Source organism: Erigeron canadensis, chromosome 6 (genome assembly GCF_010389155.1).
Source record: "Erigeron canadensis isolate Cc75 chromosome 6, C_canadensis_v1, whole genome shotgun sequence".
NCBI classification, from domain to species: Eukaryota; Viridiplantae; Streptophyta; class Magnoliopsida; order Asterales; family Asteraceae; genus Erigeron; species Erigeron canadensis.
In genome coordinates, this window is record NC_057766.1 from 34,807,530 (window position 1) to 34,828,798 (window position 21,269).

Here is a 21,269-nt window from a genome sequence, read left to right on the forward strand (position 1 = left end):
TGAATTTGTTCCAGTGATACTCATTATCCAAAATACGGTTGTAGCCTTTTCATTGTTGGTGAATTGCCTTTACATGCACTTTGTAAAGTTCCATGGCCCCATACCGCTTAGGGATTGGATCTTGTTATTATTGTTGTTGTAAAGTTCCATGGCAAACAAATGTAGGATAATTTGAGGATTTGGGAACAGTAATGGTTTTAAACAGAATCTTGTATCCATATATTTATGCTCTTTTTTTTTATAAAAAAAAAAAGTTTAATTTCATTATAACAAGGCTGAAACCCAAATATGGTTCACCCCAAAACAGATACATCCCATTACAACCTTTACAAAAGATATTTAATACATTTTTTTCTGATCTAGATCCTTAATCTTTGATCTGTTATTAAGCCAAAGAATGCCACGGGACTTGGTATCAATTTATGTAGTAAAGTTCTAGAGTTATTATGTGTTGATTTATGTTACAAAAAAATGTTTAGAAAAAGAGTGCTTGCATTTTCAATAAATTTGCGTATTTAAATGACATTTGAGTTCGTTTAATAACAAGCTAGGCTCATTTGTTTAGAAAAAGAGTGCTTAATAACTCAAGCCTAGCTTGTTGAAAGTTCAATGCGAGCCAATGTGTCTACATTTGAGTTCGTTTAATAACTAGCTCGGCTCATTACCGGCCCTTAGTAGAAACTCTAAAAGTAACTGCTCAGTGCAGTCTCCCGCGGGTTTTGAGCCCAATACCTCGACGGTGTATGGGAGAGGTTAAGATGTAGGCAGACCTTACCTCTACCTAAATAGAGAGGTTGCTTCCAGTTTCTATCTAAATGGTAGAAAAGGCCCTCCAACCTTTGCATGGGATGAGGATTGAACCCATGACCTCTGTTTCCAGAAACAAAAGTGTTTACCTCTAGATTACCCTTTTTTTTTTCCTTTACAGAGATTGAAACCCCAATTTTAAATTATCTATGTATTTGTTTGCAATTTGCACTTTGCAGGCTGTGTTAATAGGAAGAAAAAAAAACCTTAATCAATAGAAAAAGGAAAAAACAATTAAACTGGCTCATTGAGAAGAATCCCAAAATGGGCCATAATTAAACAAATGGGCCTAAAGAATGAACCATCTAAAAAAAAGAAGAAGCCCACAAAGCAGAGGCCTTATCAACAAGTATATAAAAGAGGTTAGGGTTTGACACACCGTCCACAACCCTAACGCACACACATTACACATTCCACTCCGAGCGGCCGTTGCACAGGTATCTTCATCCTTCTGATCTACATCTCTATTTCACATATCAACTTTTAATATCACTATATAATTAATTATCAAATATATACATATATAATTTATTTTTTTTGTAGAAAAGAAAGAAAAAATGAAGGTTGTAGCTGCATATTTGCTGGCTTTGTTGGGAGGTAACACAGCCCCTACTGCTGAAGATTTGAAGACCATTCTTGGCTCAGGTCAATCTCAAATTTTTTTATATAAGTCTCTCTGTATATATCTCTATAAATATGTGTGTGTGTGTATACATATATATTTCCATACAAATTGCCTGCTGGTTAATTTGCAGATATTAATGCTACACTGTCTATTGTGTGTTTAACTGTTGATAATTATTTCACTTGTTACTTTGTACATTTCTTGTCTTAATAATATCTTGTTAGGCAATATAATGTTCTATTGACAATTTTATTGTTCAAATGAATCTTATAAGCTAGGTTTGATTTTTTTTTTTTTTGTTCAAGCTAACACACTTGATTAGTTTGATCACAATTAGAAGGGTTTTGTTAAATTGTATATTGGAAATCTATAATATAAAAGTAGTCCTGTTTGTTTACCATTTTATCTTTTTTTGTCTACAAGTAGCATTTGTTTATTTTGTATATGTGGGTGTTACTTAAAGACAAACATAAATTTATGTTGTATATGATTGCCACAGTTGGAGCTGACGCCGATGATGATAAAATTAAGTTGCTATTGTCCGAGGTGAAAGGAAAAGATATCACTGAGTTGATTGCATCAGGCAGGGAGAAACTGGCTTCCGTTCCTTCTGGAGGTGGCGGTGTTGCTGTTACCGCTGCTGCCGGTGGTGGTGCTGCCCCGGCTGCAGCTGCTGCTGAGACCAAGAAAGAGGAGAAGGTTGAAGAGAAGGAAGAATCAGATGATGTAAGACCTCTTTTATATTCTATTTATCTTTTGGATTTGTTTTCACATATTAAGATTGTAGGAATTGTCCATTTAATAGCTTATCCAGTTTTGTATGTGGTCTATGACAACCAAAAACAAGTTCATAAGCTTAAAAGACGAAAACAAGCAAACTAATATATAAATAGGCCATGAAATGAAACTATAATCTAGACATTCTGTTGATGGTTTTGTAAGTCATTGACTTTGTTTTACTGATTTGTTTTGTCAATTTTATTTGCAGGACATGGGTTTCAGTTTGTTTGATTAAGGATTAGAAGGTATGAAGAATTATGTCGGTGTTATCTTGGAATTTTTTGGTAGTGATTTCATAGTGTATCTTTAAATGTTGATCTTTGTGAGACCTTTTAAAAGTTTATTTGGAGTTGTTAAGTGAAGTGGATCTGTCAAACTTTTTTCTGCATATGGCTTAGTTATCATCTTAAATTTTGTGATGATCTTTCCAAGCTTTATTAGTAACATGTTACTAGTATTTTAGTACTCCTTAAACTCAGACTGTCGGCTGTATGTCTATGGGCTTGGTGGGACAGTGGTGTGAAAAATTACGCAAATGTTTCATGCATTTTTTTTAAATATTCACAAGACATACAAATAGGACCTTTATTAGCTGCTTTTTCTCGTCTGTTTACATCATTTCTTACAGTCTTGTCCCTGACTCGATCTGTTCGCCTCATTCTGGTTCCAAGTTTTGTATGTTTCTGCTTCCTGCTATCTTTTTACTACTGCTTAATGGTGTTTAAAACTGGACTGGTTTTGGGAGATTGACTTATTATACATATTGTATTGTATGCTGTATATGTTCTATATATTAGCCTATTAAGGATAAACTAATCAAAATGTAATCTGTTCACTCACTTTTAGATATTTGTTTTCTGTCATGTAACCGAGAAACGAACAATTAGAATGACTATACCCGCTCCCATCCCATGACCTTAACACGATGTGTTATGTTATTTTTATGTTTATACCTGCTCCCATCCCATGACCTTAACCCAATGTGTTATGTTATTTTTATGTTTTTTACAAAGTTGTTTGGGCGTGCTACCCGTTTAACTTATAAGTTATGATTATTATATATTTTTCTTGAATAGCTGAGATAAGTGATGATTTATGTCTTTCCTTAGACCATAGATATCAAAATCCTAACCCTCGTTGAGTAAAACTAAAACATCAAGATTAGTTCTACCACCTAACCATAACTTGTACTAATGCTCTTAGCCTCTCTGTTTTGTATGGTGAGTCATGAACTCCTGATATATGATGCGGAACTTTATCTTATTGCGTTGATCGTAAAATATGAAATTGGTTAATAATGAGCTTGGTTTGATCGATATTAGACTTGCTATTAAGAAACAGATTCACTCATACCATGTATGAATGAATGATAGAAAAAAAAATGAAATACATGTAAAAGGATCAGGGAGAATGTGGCGGTTTATCTGCTCTGTTTATTTAATAACACACATACATCTCATCAAACTCAAATTCATTTAAACTTTAGTATTTTTATTTATATAGTTGATGAGGCTATGTGCCAAATATCTGCAAATACGTTTACTCACTTGCCTGGCAAATGTGAATATGATGGTCATCTAGTTATGGTGCCAATGACTGGGGCTCTGAATAATGTTACATACTTACATTACAGACAAGTATATACTAACAAAATAGAAGTTTAAATTGTATTCTATCATATACATCTGGGCTCTGGTGATTGAGCCTTAGAGCACCCCTAAATCCCAAATGTATCTATACGGGCTCCGTATTCATCATCCAATACGGTCCACACCATTATTCATCATCCAATACGGTCCACACCATTGGGCGTGGACCGTATTCGTTCATATTAGACCGCGTATTGGAGGCTTCCGTGGTGGTGAATACAGAGGTTTGCATGTTGTTTTTTTTTTATATCATCAACGACTACTTCTAATAAAAAAAATTAAATTAAATTAAAAATTGAATGTAGGCCACAAATTTCAAACAGCTAGTTCTCAAAACTTTTAAAAAATTCAACCTTTTTCACCATTTATTCACTTATTTAACCTATTTTCATTCATTCAACCAAAACTCAAACACATACTTTCCAAATCCAATCCATTCTTCAAACTAAAAATCACCATGTCTTTCATATCGAGCATCCATACATACACCATTGCTTAGCGATGACGACAGTGATGACGAGCTCATGGCTATCATGAAAGATTGAGTGGAGCTCAATGAGGCCGAACCGTCCCAGAATTTAACTCGGGAACCGGTTTATAGAGGTCGGTATGGGACTTATGACCGACTCATGATAGATTATTTCATTGAAGACTCAACGTTTGCGCCGCACCATTTTAGGCGGCATTTTCGATTGTCAAAGAACTTGTTCATGCGCTTCATTTGCGATATACAAAGCTACTTTTTGTCTCCAAAACCAAAGCATTTTACCCGTATGGAAGACTTACGTGTCGACGCAAGAAAAAGGGTTGGTTTTACTACCATCCATAAATGTCTATCTGCCATACGACAACTAGCGTATGGCAAATGTCCGGACTTACTTGATGAATATTTTCATATGGGGGAGCAAACAACTAGAATATGTCTTGAAGATTTTTGTAAGTGTGTTTTTGAGCTTTATGCAGCCGAGTATTTGTGAAAACCCACGCCTGGTGACATACAACGTTTGCTAAGCAAACACGAAGAACTTCATGGGTTTCCGGGGATGTTAGGAAGCATCGATTGTATGCATTGGCCATGGAAAAACTGTCCAAAATCATGGCAAGGGCAATATACTCGTGGTGATACCTGACGTCCAACCATCATGCTTGAAGCGGTTGCATCTTATGATTTATGGATATGGCATGCATGTTTTGGCGCTGCAGGATCTAACAACGACATAAACGTCCCAAATCAGTCAAATTTGTTTAGGTATTTTTAATATAATTTATTGCTTTTTTAACAAAATTTATCGCTTTTTAGTATATTTTATCGCTTAATTTATAACATGTAACATATTTATTAAATATAGGGAAATAATTGAGGATACGGCTCCTGATACTTCATTTAGCGTTAACGGGACCGAGTATAAGAAGGCATACTACCTTGCTGACGGCATTTATCCAGAGTGGTCTATGTTTGTGAAGTCGTTCTCATGCCCACAAGACGAGAAAAGGAAAAAGTTTAAGAAGTACCAAGAAAGTGCTCGAAAAGATGTTGAGCGGGCATTCGGAGTTCTTCGAGGTCGTTAGGAGATACTTCAGGCACCGGCAAAAGCCATGAGTGTTAATAAGATTCGCCAAACTATGTATGTGTGTGTTATATTGCATAACATGATTGTTGAGGATTCGGGAAATGCCATAACCTCTTTCGAAGAGGATTTCATTAATAAGCCACGTAACTTACCACAGCGAACATTCGAGGAGAGGCTAAAGTTGCATGAGCGGGCCATCAAGAAACTTTGAGACCGACACGTCCACCATTCTCTACGTCATGATCTCGTCGAGCATATTTGGAGTCTTCCGTAAGCCTTGTTGCGTTTAAGTCATTTGTAGGATTGTTTTTTATTTTAAATGCATTTTAATGGTTTTTTTTTATGTATGCTACTCGTTTTTTATTAATAAAATGGTATTTTAGGATTTAACATAATATTTGTGTCTATTTTATAAATTATATTTGTGGTTTTACTTATTAAAAGTTTGAAAATAAATATGTTGGAGTGTATTCGAATGTATTAGATGTATTGGGTATTGGGTATGAATTGAGAAAAATGTATTGGAAAGAGGTTTTGCTGATGTAGCACTATATTGGTTAGTATTAAGGCAACCCATTGGAGGTGCTCTTATGAACTGGGTATTGGACTTAACCAGGCCTAATCTTACACTGGTCTTTATATATACAGCCACTAGGTTTTCTTGTGCATGACCAGGAGTCCAGGACTGATCAACCATATCGGTCAAAATGTCAAATTATAGCCTTATAGGTAAGGTAGCAAACTAAATATTCTAAAAATAAGTGTATACTCTATAAATACACTAAAGGTACGTTTGGTGGGGAAAATTTCAAAGAAATAAAATAAAGAGAAATGAAATTGACTAAAAAATTTAATTAATTCCTTTGTTTGGTAAGGACAAAATATTGATCGGAGGAATGACTAGAAATCATTTTTTATGTTTGGTAAAAGACGAAAGAAATGAAAATAAACTTGTGTTGGTACAAGATATTTTTTCTTTTCTGCATTAGATATTATCTCATCTTAATAAATGAATTCATCATTGAATTATCAAAATAAAAACAAAAATCCTATTTTGCTTCCGACATATCCATCATTTCAAACAAACATGTACAAACCCAGATTTTATCAACAAACCCAATTTCATAAACAAGCCCAGATTTCATCTTTTTAAACCCAAATATATGCAAGTTTAAATCATAAACTCAGATTTCATCAAGAAACCATCAAACTCCATTAAATGAATCCAAGATTCACAACTTAGATATAGTAAAATAGTTTGTTTCAAATTTACACATACATTAGATCTGACAACAAATTAAAACACTAGAGCTAACAAGAAAAGAAATTGGGATGAAGAAGAAATAAAGAAAATAAAAAAGAAATATGTGATGGTGGTAGCAGCAAGAACATCATCGTACCACACACCACCGTTGACCACCATCACGCACCACCGTCGACTACCACTGGGAATCCCCGTCAACCACCACTAGGCACTGTCCACAGCCGACCACCACGCACCACCGTCGCGCATCATTTTGGTATATCCCTATTTGAAGATCTTGATCATATTTCTTGTTTTTTTATTTGATGGGTTTTCATATAGATCTTGATGGGTTTTCAACTATAAACACATGGTGGTTAGAAGGGTTTATTGGTAACGGAAAAAGAGAAGTGGGGTGAATTAGATGTAGGAGGTGAGAAAGTTGGAGAAGAAATGATTTACTGGGATAAGAGGGGCTATAAAATCTTCATAAGTGTGAGGAATGTGCAATGCACGTGGTATAGTTTTTATAGCCATCTTGTTTAAAGTCTAGTCCATTTCTCAGTGAAAAACACTGAGAATTTACTATGAAGAAAGTTCATTTCCTTCCAAAATGTGAAGAAATCAAATTACAAAGGAGCTAATTTCTCGAGAGTTATAATTCTCCTGTTCATAATTTCTTTTCTCTACCAAACAGAGAAATCATTTCATTTTCATTTCTTTATGTCCATATCCCCTACCAAACACACCCTAAGTTGTTACCAATAAAATGTCATTTTATAATCACTAAAATATTTTTGGATCAGTTAATATATGTAAGTAAACAACTGTTATAAAATAAGTAAAAAGGGAAACAAGAATGAGACGGAAAATGAGATTGATGGGTGGTTAACAATTGTTTTTTTTTCCTGTATCAATGATCAGTTGATGTAGTGGTTTGGAAATCCCTTGATAACTTATAGCTCTCCGGTTTGAATCTCCATGTCTACCAATTTTAAGATATAGGTGTCCCTCTATGAGAGCTTGGTCTGGGTTTATCCCTACTAATCATCGTACTTTTGGATGAATTAGTAGGGAAATAGGCATTGTTGTTTTCGCAGATCCGATTAAAAAAACGTATGCTAGACCACTCGTTGTAGAATCATGACACGAAGCTTCAAGCAAAATTTATCTTTCAAAAAAATAATAAAATCGGCCGTTAACTTCAACTAACCAAATCAAAGTATATATATGTTAATGTTATATGTATAATGTATTTACAAGCAAGTGTCAATTATCATTTTTAAAGAAATGGCATAATGTCCAAATTAAACCCCACCATCGTACCGCCGTGGGGAAACAATGTCACATGGTGGGTAGGGTCGGTGTTAAACAACCACCGGTGGCCACCTTTGTCATTAGGCAACTCTTCTCTTCGAAACTCCTTCAACCACAAACATATCTCTCTCCCTCTTTGCCCCATGCTCGTTGACAAACATACACACTTGTATATGTATGTGTTTGATAAATCACAGTTTGGACAAATAATAGACATACACACAAGTATATGCTGTGTGAAACAATAGATAGATAGTTTGGATTTATTCAAATTTTGCAACAAGGTATGTAGTACAAATAATCATCCCAGGTTGGCATGATTCATGATGTACACAAAATATCTCTATTTTTTCAAACTTATTAATTACGGCAAGATATCTTAAATTAAGATCAAGTTATCTATATGATACTGGAATAATATACTACCATTTGCACAATGTGGCGACATATGGTTTTGATTATTTTCGGGTTAAGTCACTGAATAAATAATGTACTTTTACTCATTTACATGGTTGCTCATTGAACTAGATTATTATTGATATGTATCACTCATATACTTTTCAATTTTTTACATGGTTGACCAAGTGTTGACTTGATAACTTGCTACAACAAGTTAATGTCTATATGCATGGTTGCCCATTGAACTGGATGACTAATGTACTTTCTCTCATTTACATGGTTGCCATTGAACTGAATTATTATTATATATCACCAACAAACTTTTCTATTTTTACATGGTTGACCAAATGTTGACCTGATGACCTACCTAACATGTTAAACTCTATATTTACTTTTTTTTTTCCAGAAATTATCTTCATCAATTTTCCAGGCAAATATTCTGGTAAAAATTCCGGCAAACATGTTCTTTCGTTTCATATTGACCCAAACGTCCATAAACTAGGTCAAACTGCGTCGTCAGTTTGAAAATTTAGGTGATACTAGACTTTAAAATATTTTCAGGCGGGTTATTATTGAACGAAAGGAAAAGTAAAATCCTAGAGTACGGGTCATAACGGATTGAGTTGATTGCTGGGTTGTTAAAACTTTCAAGGTAGAAGATCATAGACTAATTTATATTGCTAGTACAATTATATTATTATGATATTAATAAAAATATAAACATATCTACTATATGCTTTTACAATTGTTATATAATATTATAATATAGTTATATAATAAGTTTCTATTGAAAATTAATGAAGAGGATGAAAAATAAAAATAGATATTAACTTGTTATTGTAGGTTATCGGGTCAACATTTGATCAACCATGTAAAAATTAGAAAAGTATGTGGGTGATGTATATTAGTATTTCAGTTCAATGGACAACCATGTAAATAAGGGAAAGTACATTAGTCATCCAGTTCAATGAGGAACAATGTAAATAGACATTAACCTATTATAACATGTAATCAGGTCAGCAATTGGTCAACCATGTAAAAAATTTAAAAGTATATGGGTGATACATATCAATAATCCAATTCAATGATCAAGCATGTAAATTACGGAAAATACATTGTTAATCTAGTGACTTAACCCATTATTTTCTTAAATAACTTACTAAAGACGGTCACAAATACAAACGAGTGACATGTTAATGCGGTGGACTTGACCTTCATGAGTGGAGGCAGTATGAGTATTGATAAATTGTCTTGATTCAGAGACTGTGTGCTGCTGGAGCAGTGTTTCTCGTCCTGGACTAATATGATTTTGTTTGGAGACAAATGACGATACTAGAATTAGATTTTATTGCAAAGGGGATTGATCGGTTGCCAGATTAAAACAGACTAGTTAGAAAAAAATATTGTTAATTTAAAAATTTAGAATGAAACTTAATTAAATATTACTCCGTATGTTATAGTTGAAGGGGGTTGAGCACCCTTTAGTCTTCGTACTAACTCAGCCTCTGTTTGAAGATATTGCGTCATCTGAGTACTCATCTCTGGATCTACTACTAATATAAATTATTTTAACAAACTTTTAATTAACTTTTACTGGTTAAAAAGTTACGTGTGTAATTGGAAAGCATACTATGGAAATTACAACAATATTATAGCATAAAATCATCTTTTACCTTAATTTGTCCAGTAAACAACGACAATTTTTTGAAGTCGTATGTTGTCACCTCAGTCATATGTATCCACGAATTTTTTCAAGTTAAAAACATTATTAATTAGTTAATCCAAATATATAACCGACTTGCATCGAGTGCACCATATATGAGTCTAATGACCGAGTGCACATATATATGATCAGTCTAATTAATGACCTTATAGATGCAAATAAGATTGCATTAAATATTTCATGGCGTAAGATATGTTTTGTTATAGTCTTATAGACAACCTATATAACATTGGTGACTTTTAACCTTAATTGACTTGTAATTAAACGTAATTAAGTGAGAACGACTTTGTGAATGTATATGAATTATTGAACGTTTTGACATGTTTTAACATAACGTTGGGTTTAAATGTGTTTACGGGTTCGTTTGGACGTTTAAATGATTAACGAATAGCTATTTGTCGAAATTAGCGGAGCGGGGCCTCAAAAATGAGACCCCATGACCGACCTCTCTATTCCCTCACCACACACTCTTCTCTTCTCTTTTCCTTATCCTTTTTTTTTATCTCTCCCTCTCTCACCCATATCATTCATTCTCCTTCTTCTTCATTTACCAAAATGCTCCACCATAAATTGATCATGAACCTTGCAAATCTTGTGTTGTTAGTGTTAAATTAACTAAACTTCTTGGCAATAATAACCTATATCATCAAAAGTCCAAGATTTTTCCAAGTTTCAAGTGTTCATCCAAGGTTTTAAGCCCTAAATTCGGATTTAAGGTTCTAGGCCGAATTGGTAAGTGATTCATAACTCAAAACGTTCCTTTTACATTGTAGGTTGCTTCCTTATTGTCAATCTAAACGTTTGGTGGTCCATATTGGCGAAATTTATGTGTTTTAGCTTAAAAACGTGTTTTTAATCAAATCGTTAGAAATTGGAATTGGGTTTGTGAATTGGTGTGCTTTTATGTCATGGTTATACTTGAATTTGGTTGTGTTAAAGTTTGATAACCGGATTTGGCTTCTAAGGTTGTCGATTTTTAGGTCAAAACCCGTTTTCTTGTTTTTCGTAATCTCCGGACGATGTTGATGAACTGACGGATGATCCGTGTTCATCACATCATCCGGCGGATCATCCGGCAGATCGTCCGCCAATCCCCTGTCCACCCCTAGCGTTTTCGTTCGGTTATCGGTCGACTTTCAATGATCCAAAGCTTGTTTATTAGTATTATATCATCATTTTACGATCAACAAAATTGTTAAAACACATTTCTAAACGCTTTGATTTTCAAGTCAAATTTTGGTGCTAAGTCATCGAACCGAATTTAACTAAAACCTTTCCCCTTGTCGCTTAAACGTTCTTGAATCACTTCTAAGTATCCTTGGGGGATTGTGGCATAGTTTAGCTAGCTAGACTTTATCGATTGAGGATACCTTGCGATGATAAATTGTTGATTTAATAGGTTGTGATCGTTGTGCTCCCCACTCACCCGTTTAAGCTCATTCTAGTGACTTCTAGGGGCCAAGGTGAGTTTCGTAAACCCTCCCTACTCAATTGAGATTCGGGCTGAAAAGTATACGTGCTTGTTATTGTTGTTTAATCGATTGATTGATTGTTTGATTAACGTATTGACTTGTTGCTCGGTTAATTATGCTTCCATTTATGAATACTTGTTGTGGTTTGGGTAGTTGTACATACATGGAAGACAGTTAATACTTTCAATGAATAGGAGATGTTGTGGGAAGGCTGCGGGTGACCCTATATATAAGCATCAATGATTCCTTGAAATTAGAATCGTAAGAAGTGTATGTGCATTGTGTTGTTGATTAATGGAAAACGTTTTGATAAGGATCGGGACATAGGATCTCGCATGATAACATTTTCCCCCTTAACGTGTTATAGATTTGTGATGGTGATAACGATTAAGTCCATGTTAATGGCATAATAAGCCCACGATTTGTGGCATAACTTTGTTGTTAACGATATTGTTTAACATGTATATTGAATATGAATGTTTAGTTGTAACGTAACGTTGATATTACGCATTTGAAATATATGTAAGTCGTGCCGTGATATTACGCATTTGAAATATATGTAAGTCATGCCTGGAACGTATTTTACGCATTTGAAATATATGTAAGTCGTGCCATTATAACTATAATTGAACGTAAACGTTGACTTGTATTGATTTGTGATAACGTGAAACCTTTTAGGGTTTCCTTGGAACGTGGTTAAGTACTCTAATCCTCGTATATCGTTAACGGTTGTTATCCCGACACACTTATTTCCTGTTACTTGTCCCTACGAACTCACCAACTTTATGTTGACGCGTGTTAGTACACTTTTCAGGTGACAGGTTAGCTCAAAGATGTAATGGATGATTGATTGCCTGATTTTGCTAGAATTGGATTTGGACTTGGACTTCTTGGATCCGTGATTCATTATTCCCGATTAGGGTTTATGCTTAGATGTGATCCGGTTTCTTGCACTACTAAATGGTTCGTATGGATTTACTTGATCCTTTTATGCATTTAGTTTACTCTACATAATTTCCATGTCGTGCTGTGCTTTTCTTGTGATACCCCATGATTCTGCCTTGTTGGGGTGTTACAACCTACAAGAAAATAAAATCATGCAATAAGAATGGTTTCATGCTCAAATTTCTTGATGGCCTTATTAATAATTTCATCATTCAATCCTCAATAGAGAAACATCAAGTTCTTTGCACTAGATAATAAGGATTAAGTATCCCAAAATGTAAGTAACTTTGCAACTTTTTTTATTGTGTGTATTCATATAAATTTTTGAACATTTTATGTAATTATCTCGCTAAATTGAACGCATAATGTAAAAATGTATATGTGGCAATTATATGAGCTGCCCACAGAAAAGTTGTTGATTGGTCAACGTAAAAATTTTACATTAAGTGTTCGATTTAACGAGATAGTTACATAAATTATTCAAAAATTTTGATACATACACACAATAGAAAAAGTTACAAAGTTACTTACACTCCGGGATACTAAACCCCAGATAATAATATGTGTAACTTTGTATGACCCCTAGGTTGTAATAACTAAAAAGTGTTATTCAGATGTGTTTTCTCTTAAATGAAGAGTTTTACTTGCAATTTGCAAACAATTATTAATTTGAAAAGTTAAAAATCACGATGAAAGAAATAAAGATTTTTGAGGTTGTAATAAAGATAACTATTTTCATATAACATAGGGCCTTGTTTATCTTTTACTTAATAAACTTAATAGTTAAGAATTTAATCATTTAGTCAAATTTTATGTTTCTTTTTTGACTTAATAAACAAAAATAACAGTCAATTACTTATATTTTACTTAATACATACAGACATTCTTAATGCATTCAGTCATTTAATACACTCAGTACTTAATGACTAAAAAAAAACGGCCCTTACTCTTTAATATAAGATATATCCTCTTATATTGTCCTGACTTTTTATTCTTCACTTTTCGGAGTGTCGATAAATCTAATTATTTATATTGATTTACAAGAAACTAAACAGTAATATATCCTCTTCTCGTATTTATAAATTTGTAACTTTTACACTAAAATGAGAAGTATTTAAGAATTAAGCCACGACCAAACTCTTTAGATATGTAAGATAGTGAAGGAAATGATTTAAAATGTCTATGTAATGGAGTAATACGAGTATATAGAATGGATAAAAGGTTAAAGGACAAAACAGGTAAGTAACCATATAGATAAAACAAACGACCTTTTCTTTCTGAATAGTTTTAGGCAGAGCATCAGATACGGGTTATATAAGAAAAAATACAAAACAATCTTTTCAGTCACATATCATGATAGTGGCCATATTTTAAACTTATTCAACTTTAAAATCGATCAAAATATTTGTAGTAGTGTCTAAATCAAATATTTGTACCTTGTGCCTATATTAATTACAGATATAGGGTTTGGTTTAGATCGAATTACATTGACATGATTAGAAAATTAGCATGTATATATCAATGTAGTTGTAAATCACAATGCTCCTTTTTGTGGCCCATTTTGTATATAGGGTTGAATCTATTTAATGTTTGGTTAAATGAGTTATTATATAGTTGAAGTTATTGGTAGTTGGGTTTAAGCTTAAAAAAGAATTGGATTTAATTGATACTTGCAGTTAAAAAGAAAAAGAAAAAAAGTTGGGTTTAAGCTTAAAGTAATAATATGATTGAGATTATTTGTGATATAATTGAGAGATGAGTGGTTGTGTTAGATTAAAAAAAATACTAGTATATATATATATATATATATTATATAAATGATAAATCTAGATATACTTTTTAAATTGTAATGAATAATAACTTTCATATACTTTTCAAAAAAAAAACCTTTTTAAAGTGTAATGAATTAAATATATGTATATGTATTATAAAGACATAGCCGACGTTAAAGCAAGTATGTTAAGAACATATCTGAACTTTGAAGTGTCTGGTTATGAAGAAGTCACGAAAGTAACAGTTTTACGTATTGTCAAAATGTTTAGTCTTTTTTCGCTTGTTTTTACTTCCATTTTGTAATTTAGCATTCAACAGTAGGACAAATAATAAAAACTTGAGTAGGCATCACTCATCAGTTGATATAATCTTTTAATTATTAGGTGCATTTGGATTATAGTTGTTCCTGATTCAGTGGATGATTCTTGCAAGCTATTTCACGATTAATGCTGGATTTAACATGATATTTTACATGTTTTAGGTTACTAATTATCAATCTGAACGTGACATGAGATGTTTCAATACAGTAATAAGCTAGTCATTTTCTTCGCATGTTGTCACAGAATATGCTTTTACATGATAAAATATTGGATACAAACAATCACTACAACAAAAATGTCATTTACTCACACTTACTTTAAACAAGTGTGAACAAATTTCTTAATTTGTTCACACTTAAAAATGTTTAAAAAGTATTCATATTTAAAAGTGTGAAAAAATTTGAAAAATCATAAATTTTTCACACTTATATATGTGGAAAAAAAAAAGTTCACTCTTCCAAGTGTGTAAAACTATATAAATTGTTCACACTTTGAAGTGTAAGGAATAATTTATAACACCAATTTTTTTCACACAATGAAGGTGTCGAGAAATTAGGTGTTACAATTTGACTTTCACACTTTTAAGTGTGAATATGTTTGACATTTGTTCATACTTTTAGGTGTGAATTTTTTCTTTCCACATATATAAGTGTGAAAAAATTATAATGTTTCAAAAATTTTCACACTTTTATGTGTGTGTATTTTTTAAACATTTTTAAGCGTGAATAAATTAAGAAATTTCTTCACACTTCTTTAGAAGAAGTGTGAAAATAAATGAAAATTTTTTTGTAGTGAATATATTGTATATGTAGTATTAGTTTAATACCAATACATTTATACGAAACTTTCGAACACAAACTTAATAAAGACAACAAAGATATAACAATGATAGAAATAACATATAAAAACAATAAGGAAAATAAGATATATAAAACGTATAACAAAACAATAATTAATTCTATACAAATAATAACACTCTGATGATGGTGATCCTATATTGTATATTGCTTTAGACGTTACATGAACATTATACGTAAGGATGGTGAATAGTAGTATCTATTGAAAGACAGATAAGGCATCTAAATTTGTTTTCAACTTTACTAGTAAAGTTAGAAGCATTTTGACCTTTAGATTGAAATCAAATGTCAAGATTCAAAGATCATCTTTAAATCTTGACCTTTGATTTTAATTCAAGAGTTAAGATCACCAATTTTACCAATAAAGTCCTCATCCTTGAAAGACCATATACTAATATACAACGAAAGTAGGAAATAATTAAAAACAAATGCTTAATGGTAAAATCATATATAAATGCGAAAAGCTATGTTGTATATAAGAATAACGAGATAGGTACCCGCGTAATGCGGCGGCGGTGACGGCAACGGGTGGTGGTAACGATGTGGTTATTAATCTTAAAGTAATTGACGTAAATGGTAATGTGATTATTTTATGATTAAGAGATGTATCTTTTGTAAAAAACTTTATTAAGAATATTATAGAGATATTAGGTGAAAGTATTTTAATTAATTAATAAAGGAGATAGATAACTTGGATAAATAGGAGTGTAAAATATTTTAGGGATATATTGGGTATATTTAGTGTGTGAGTTAGGAATGTGTTGAAAATTAAGGATATTTTGGGTATTTTAAAGGTAGAGAGTTGAAAAGCGGGGAGGGTAGTTTGTTTATTAATATAGTATAGATATTTCCATTAAATTTAGGGGTTTTGCTAAACGAAGCCCCGAGAGCTTTCTTTAAGGTGCATTAAATAGTTGTACACTTACCATAAAAATCAAGGGATGGTCTTTCATATGAAAATATACAACCTTCTATTACACGTTAAGTGAAGGCTTAAGGCTTCATTTAACATTTAAAAAAAAAAAATTAATAATAAACCAAAGATTCCCTCCATTAATTAAGGTTTGTGAATAATTGTCAAATTCTTCATTTCTAACTTTTGCATCTTATTTTTCGATAAATTCAAACGAACAACCCACTTACCGCCTTCTTTTCCTTTTTTCCAACTTGTGATATATATACTTTGAAACATAATTTGACTACACGACTAACAAATAATGAAATAAATCAATTGCATATGAATTTATTATGAGTTTAATTGATGCACTCCTTTTGAAACCTCTCAAATACCAACTAATGTGCAAAACAAAGATATTATGGAACTAGCATGCATAATACTACATCTGTAATGTTTGAGTCCAAGTCACCCTCTTCTACCTTCACCCAATCTAATGGAAAATAGATGTGATATACTGATATATGATATGTGGTATACGTAAACACTACTGCATAAAAAACATGAACCAAAATTTAAACAGGCAAATAATAACCAAAGTATAACGAAAGTATAAACTGTACTACAAAATAAATCAAAAACGAAATAAGCCTGCCAAAATGATTTGATATTAGAGACAATAAGCCTCCCAAAATAATTTTACGTGAAAATAGATTTTTTTGTTGATAAAAGTATAAAACTAGAAGGAAGAGATTTTTATGGAGAAAGAATAGCAATCAAATATTAATTTAATTATTTATAATTAATGGAAAGAATCTTTGATTTATTATTAATTAAATTTAATGGAAATATTATTCTTAGCAAATCCCTTTTTGTATTAACCCAATGAAAATGATGTAAACAAATATATACGATCACAAACAACCAAATATATAATTACAAACATCAAGATTCAAATTCCACTGAATAAAGCATCCATCTCTCGAAATTTATTACATTATTACTTATTATTTCAATTATTTATATAGCGTATTCTGTTCGTTTACGGTTTATATGTGATAAACCGTCAAACGTATAGTTATGGGCCTTAGTCTTGCGGTCTACAAATCGTAAAGACGAGTTTATTAGGTAGCCGTCATTCTGGGAAAAAATAGATGGGATTAATAAAAGAGAAAAAGTTACGGTATATGCTTCTTTTTCTTTTGTAACAGAATTTATATTTTGTTTACTATGATAAACCATTACAGGATTGATATGTTGAACTTTGAACATACATGAAAATGAGTTAATTGATACAAGTATAATTAAAAATGAATATGTATCGTAGATAATAAAATTCTACATTTGAAAATTGAAATAGACTCGCACGTTTTTACCTAGTTCCACCTTAATTTCAAACAAGTTGTTTGTCACAAATACCATGAAATTGTATCACTACATAATCCAAAGAATCTCCTCCAACACAAGATCGATAATAACCCAAAATCTATACACATTATGATTGAATGTTTGAACTGAACTCAACCCGCTAATGATGCTAATAATATTCCACGGGAGTGTCAGAACAACTATCATCCGACACAACTTCACGCCTGTTATACGGCGGAGGAACATAAGGTGGTGTGGTGCATCTCAAAAGTGCCCAATTCACACCTTGAAAGAACCCGTGTTGTTTGATAGCCGAGGCGCCCATAGTAGACCCTAATCTCCCAACCGGGTCTTTAACCAACAACTGAGATATTAAATCCTTAGCCATAGCCGGGATCACGGGATCTTTAGGGAACTCGAGAGCACGAGCTACAATATTCGCTAACGTTAACTCATTATCCATCCCTCTAAAAGGCGTAAAACCATAAAAAAGTTCAAACATAAAAATCCCTAACGTCCACCAATCCACCGCACTTCCATGCCCCTCCCCCGACACAATCTCGGGTGCTAGATACTCGTGCGTCCCAACAAATGACATAGAACGCACGTCTACTGGCTCGGCTACAAATTGCGGGCCAGAGTGGTTCCCAGGCTTTTTCTTGCGTCTTCTCATGGGATTAAGGCACGAGACCGATGGGATTCTACAATTTGGTAAAATGCATGAGGAGGATGTCACTTTAGGTGGGTCGAAAAATAATGGTGGTAGAGGGTTCAGGCCGTTTTGACCCGAGAAAACTTGAGCCGGGGTGGAGGCAGTAAGGTCACATTTTAAAGAGAGGTCAAAATCGGTAAGCATAATGTGACCATCGGTTCGGACTAAAACATTTTCGGGTTTGAGATCTCGGTAAACAATGTCTAGCATGTGAAGATACTCAATAGCTACTACTACCTCCGATGCGTAAAACCTGGAAAATTATTTCATTTCATTTATTAACAAATCAATTTCCGTAAATTATGTAAATTACAATTAAACACTTCCATCAATTAACTAGAAAATACAAAACAGTTCCGGGTCAAAGCTTTCCACCCGCACAATCCGGGATTTATTTACATAACTAAATCCTAGGCAAGTTTGTTTCAATGATCAAATTAATCACGATCTTTCATGATCTAATATTATTGATGTGACAATGGTACGCAAATAGGTTTATTTTACTTTATTTACTTTTTCTAAACAAACTATCAAAAATTCTGTCTTTCAAACACATTTTACAAGCTTTAATTAAATGGGTGGAGTACAAGAGTACAAGTGTATAAAGTAAGCAGCATACTCGTAAAAATTCAATAGTCTAAAGTTTAATGGATAAATATTTATTGTCTTTAACAGGATTAAATACAATTGTTATTGTTTTTTTCTACTAAAATGAAAGAGTGGTGGAAATAATTGATATCTTCGCAAAGAATTTGTCAATATATAAAACCCTTTATTAGACAGCAACAATTAAGGAAACTTTATTAAAGACATTATTATTCAAACAAGAAAATTAGGTGGGGAATTTATATGCTAATTAAATGTATGTCTAGAAATAGAAAATTCTACGATATACATTATCAGTAATACAGTGCAATCAAGTTGTCGTGATCACAAATAAGGGCAATGTGCAAGAAATAGACAATTTTAATGGGCTCGTGATGGTGGACAACGATCAATTATTTACTTATTTATGGCATATATATTGGGATGTAATGTACCTCTACATATACATATGGATTTGAATGATTATACGCAATGTCCTTAGCTGTCTAGAGTCTTTGACTGTTTTGACTTATGTAGGCTGACATTTAAAACTTAATAAAATTAAAAGTTTTGTTAATGACATTATTGTAGAGGTTAGTCTCCATGTAACTAATTTTTCTACTCTTGTACGGTTATCTACATCTTACATTTATATATTTGGTTCTTGTGGATACTTGTTATTAGATACGATTTCTAAAAAGCCAAATAATCAGTAACTACATGAGTACATGTACTGTATACATACAAGCTCATACTAAAAGCTCCTAGAGTCCTCGTAGTAAATACTAGTACCACTACCACTTTTTTATACATTTACAATGTGTTGGTAAAAATCAATATATAAAAAAAATGACATTTATTTCGTTAAAATTATATAAAACGGTGCCATTATTACCCACGTGGCATTGGTTAGACTTGTAATACTTTGACTTGTTTTTAAAAATGCACACGAACTCACGTGGACTGGACTGGAGCATGTGTAATCAATATACCCATATGAGAGACTGGTCACTTTCTTCTCACTCAACATTATTTTCTACTTAATTAAATAAAAACTTTCTACGAGTATTTATTTAGAATTTAATTTGAATTTTCAATTGTGGACCAGTCTAGGATTAACCACATACACCACCAGCAAGTCCTTCCATTGTGGTCCTTGACCAGACCACATGAAACGTTACTCACCGTCCAATTTATTATAAACCAAGTAACCAATCACAAAAATGATACACACTTGAAAAGTGTCGATACAAAACATTACTTAATTTGAATATTTTTGAAATTGTTGTACTGAGAAAATAAATTTAATAAGCGTCCTGAAAATAAATGTAAAAAGGCTTATACTTCTTTAAAAAGTTTTTTTTTTTCTTTTTTTTTTTTTACAAATTTAGAGTGTATTATTGATGGACATATTTCACATTATCAAAGTTTAATTCAATTTTAAGTCAATGTGGATAAAATTGGCTAGGCCAATCATCCCATTAGTTATATTCTCAATGTATAAAGATGATAATAATAGTGAAGCGCAAACTAATGTAAAATTTAAAATTCGAGAGAATATTGAAATGCGAATTGAGTACCTGACGGCGGAATCAGGGAAGCGTTTGAAAGGCTGACGTTGACGGAGGACATGAAGATCACCACCGGGACAAAACTCAGTCAAAAGACACGACCATTTAGGCGACTCTAAAGAGGCATACAAGGTAGGCAAAAAAGGATGTTCCAACATTTCCAATATCTCTTTCTCTGTTTTGGCCCTTCCTTCTTTATTTCGTCTCGCCAGTTCCCTTTTATCCATTACTTTAGCCGCAAAAACCGCATTCTTCATTGATGATGATGATTTTTTAATTTCTGATAAATAAACCGACCCGATATCACCCGCACCGAGCCTGTGAATGAACCGGAGGTCAGCAAGAGATAAACCGTTGCCATTATTGGGCTCAGAATGTATAGCATTCCAACAGGGGTCTCCTGATGATGGTTTTGTGGTGGTTATGGTGGTACGTGAAGAGTTAGTGGCGGTTGTCCACGTGGTTTCGGAACTGGAGCTTGTGCTCCGGTTGATATCGGTGGCGGTTGTGGTGGTGGTGGTGGTGGAATTGAAGCTTATGCTTTGGAGGTCGTCGGCGATGTCGTCGATCCATGGTGGTTCCATTTTGATTGAGACAAAATCGATGTAGGTGTGGAGAGAGAGAGAGAGATATGGAAGATGGTGAATAAGAAAATTT

General features: G+C 32.9%; 3 protein-coding genes across 3 annotated transcripts; 2 read left to right on the forward strand and 1 right to left on the reverse strand.

Annotated features, from left to right (window-relative positions):
* Positions 1–1,169: 1,169 nt before the first annotated feature.
* On the forward strand, positions 1,170–2,600 carry LOC122603664 (60S acidic ribosomal protein P2-like). Its single transcript, XM_043776433.1, has 4 exons — positions 1,170–1,244; positions 1,351–1,452; positions 1,932–2,158; positions 2,421–2,600. The coding sequence occupies exons 2-4, from the start codon at positions 1,365–1,367 to the stop codon at positions 2,445–2,447; spliced, it is 342 nt and encodes a 113-aa protein (XP_043632368.1). The 5' UTR covers positions 1,170–1,244; positions 1,351–1,364; the 3' UTR covers positions 2,448–2,600.
* Positions 2,601–4,183: 1,583 nt separating this feature from the next.
* On the forward strand, positions 4,184–5,799 carry LOC122606231. Its single transcript, XM_043779195.1, has 2 exons — positions 4,184–5,110; positions 5,211–5,799. Exons 1-2 carry the CDS (start codon positions 5,004–5,006, stop codon positions 5,428–5,430), a joined length of 327 nt encoding a protein of 108 aa, XP_043635130.1. The 5' UTR covers positions 4,184–5,003; the 3' UTR covers positions 5,431–5,799.
* An 11,881-nt stretch (positions 5,800–17,680) lies between these two features.
* LOC122603878 (serine/threonine-protein kinase D6PKL2-like) lies at positions 17,681–21,269 on the reverse strand. The gene is made up of 2 exons (XM_043776718.1): positions 20,622–21,269; positions 17,681–18,709 (listed from the first exon to the last, which is right to left on the reverse strand). Exons 1-2 carry the CDS (start codon positions 21,194–21,196, stop codon positions 17,914–17,916), a joined length of 1,371 nt encoding a protein of 456 aa, XP_043632653.1. The 5' UTR covers positions 21,197–21,269; the 3' UTR covers positions 17,681–17,913.